Genomic DNA, 922 nt, shown 5'->3' on the forward strand with positions numbered 1-922 from the left:
TAGTCCATATAAAAACCTCTATACAAAAAGTTCGAATCGCAGTTATATTCAGTGCATCACAGATAATCAAATGATTAGGTTTGCAAGCTATGAAACCATTTGCTTCAAAATGCATGAACACAAACACAGATGTGTCACCTCTATATGCTGTATGATGCATGCGCTTTCAACTAAAAGATGGATGTCTTCAAGACATGACTTGGAATGCATGCAAAGTATGTGCACAATAATTAAAAAGCTATGCTTTCCAGATGAAGAGCTCTTTTGCAGACATCTTGGAGATGTATGTGCGCTTACTAGAGATTGAGCAAGTGACAGAAATACTCTCACGCTGGCCCTCAGGCAATCCATCCTTATTGGTGAGCCCTGAAATATGATATCTTCAGAAAAAAAAAAAAATCAATGAATGAAATAATGGTTCTTGTTCTTTACTTCTGCATAGTCTTTTATATATCGACCACAGCCTTTAGCCTGACCAACTTCTGCAAAGTTTCCTTGCCAGCAGGAAGTTCACAGGGTCAGACCAAACTATCTGTCATTGCATACTTTGCAAAGCAGTTTCGCTGTTTGACTCTGTCTCTGTCAAGATATCGTGGCTGTATCTGCTCTCAGGAAGATAAGGACTGAGGACACACAATTGCAAACTGCAAAGCATTTGTTATGAGTGATGTATTAGAAATGTTCCATTGTGAAACTACTTCCCTTATATAAACACATGTTAAGTAAGAGTTAAGTATGAGTAAGAGATATACTGGCTTCCTTGAAAAGACAGGAGTCTATTATTGAACTTTTATTTTTCCCAATTGTGCAGATATTCCAGATTTCGGTTTTAATGAGTGCCGACTGACGTTGCTAACACCACATGCTGTGCAGCACTGGCAAATCAGACACGTTTTATATCAATTATGCTGAAAAATTCTCA

General features: G+C 37.9%; 1 protein-coding gene across 1 annotated transcript in view; it reads left to right on the plus strand.

Annotated features, from left to right (window-relative positions):
* Positions 1 to 627, plus strand: part of LOC122350670 (fibrinogen C domain-containing protein 1-like) — a 45719-nt gene extending 45092 nt beyond the window's left edge. Inside the window, exon 5 of the mRNA XM_043247348.1 lies at positions 613 to 627. Coding sequence (XP_043103283.1) covers positions 613 to 627 — 15 coding nt within the window. The remainder of the gene's footprint in view (positions 1 to 612) is intronic.
* Positions 628 to 922: the final 295 nt, after the last annotated feature.

Source organism: Puntigrus tetrazona, chromosome 8 (genome assembly GCF_018831695.1).
Source record: "Puntigrus tetrazona isolate hp1 chromosome 8, ASM1883169v1, whole genome shotgun sequence".
NCBI lineage: Eukaryota > Metazoa > Chordata > Actinopteri > Cypriniformes > Cyprinidae > Puntigrus > Puntigrus tetrazona.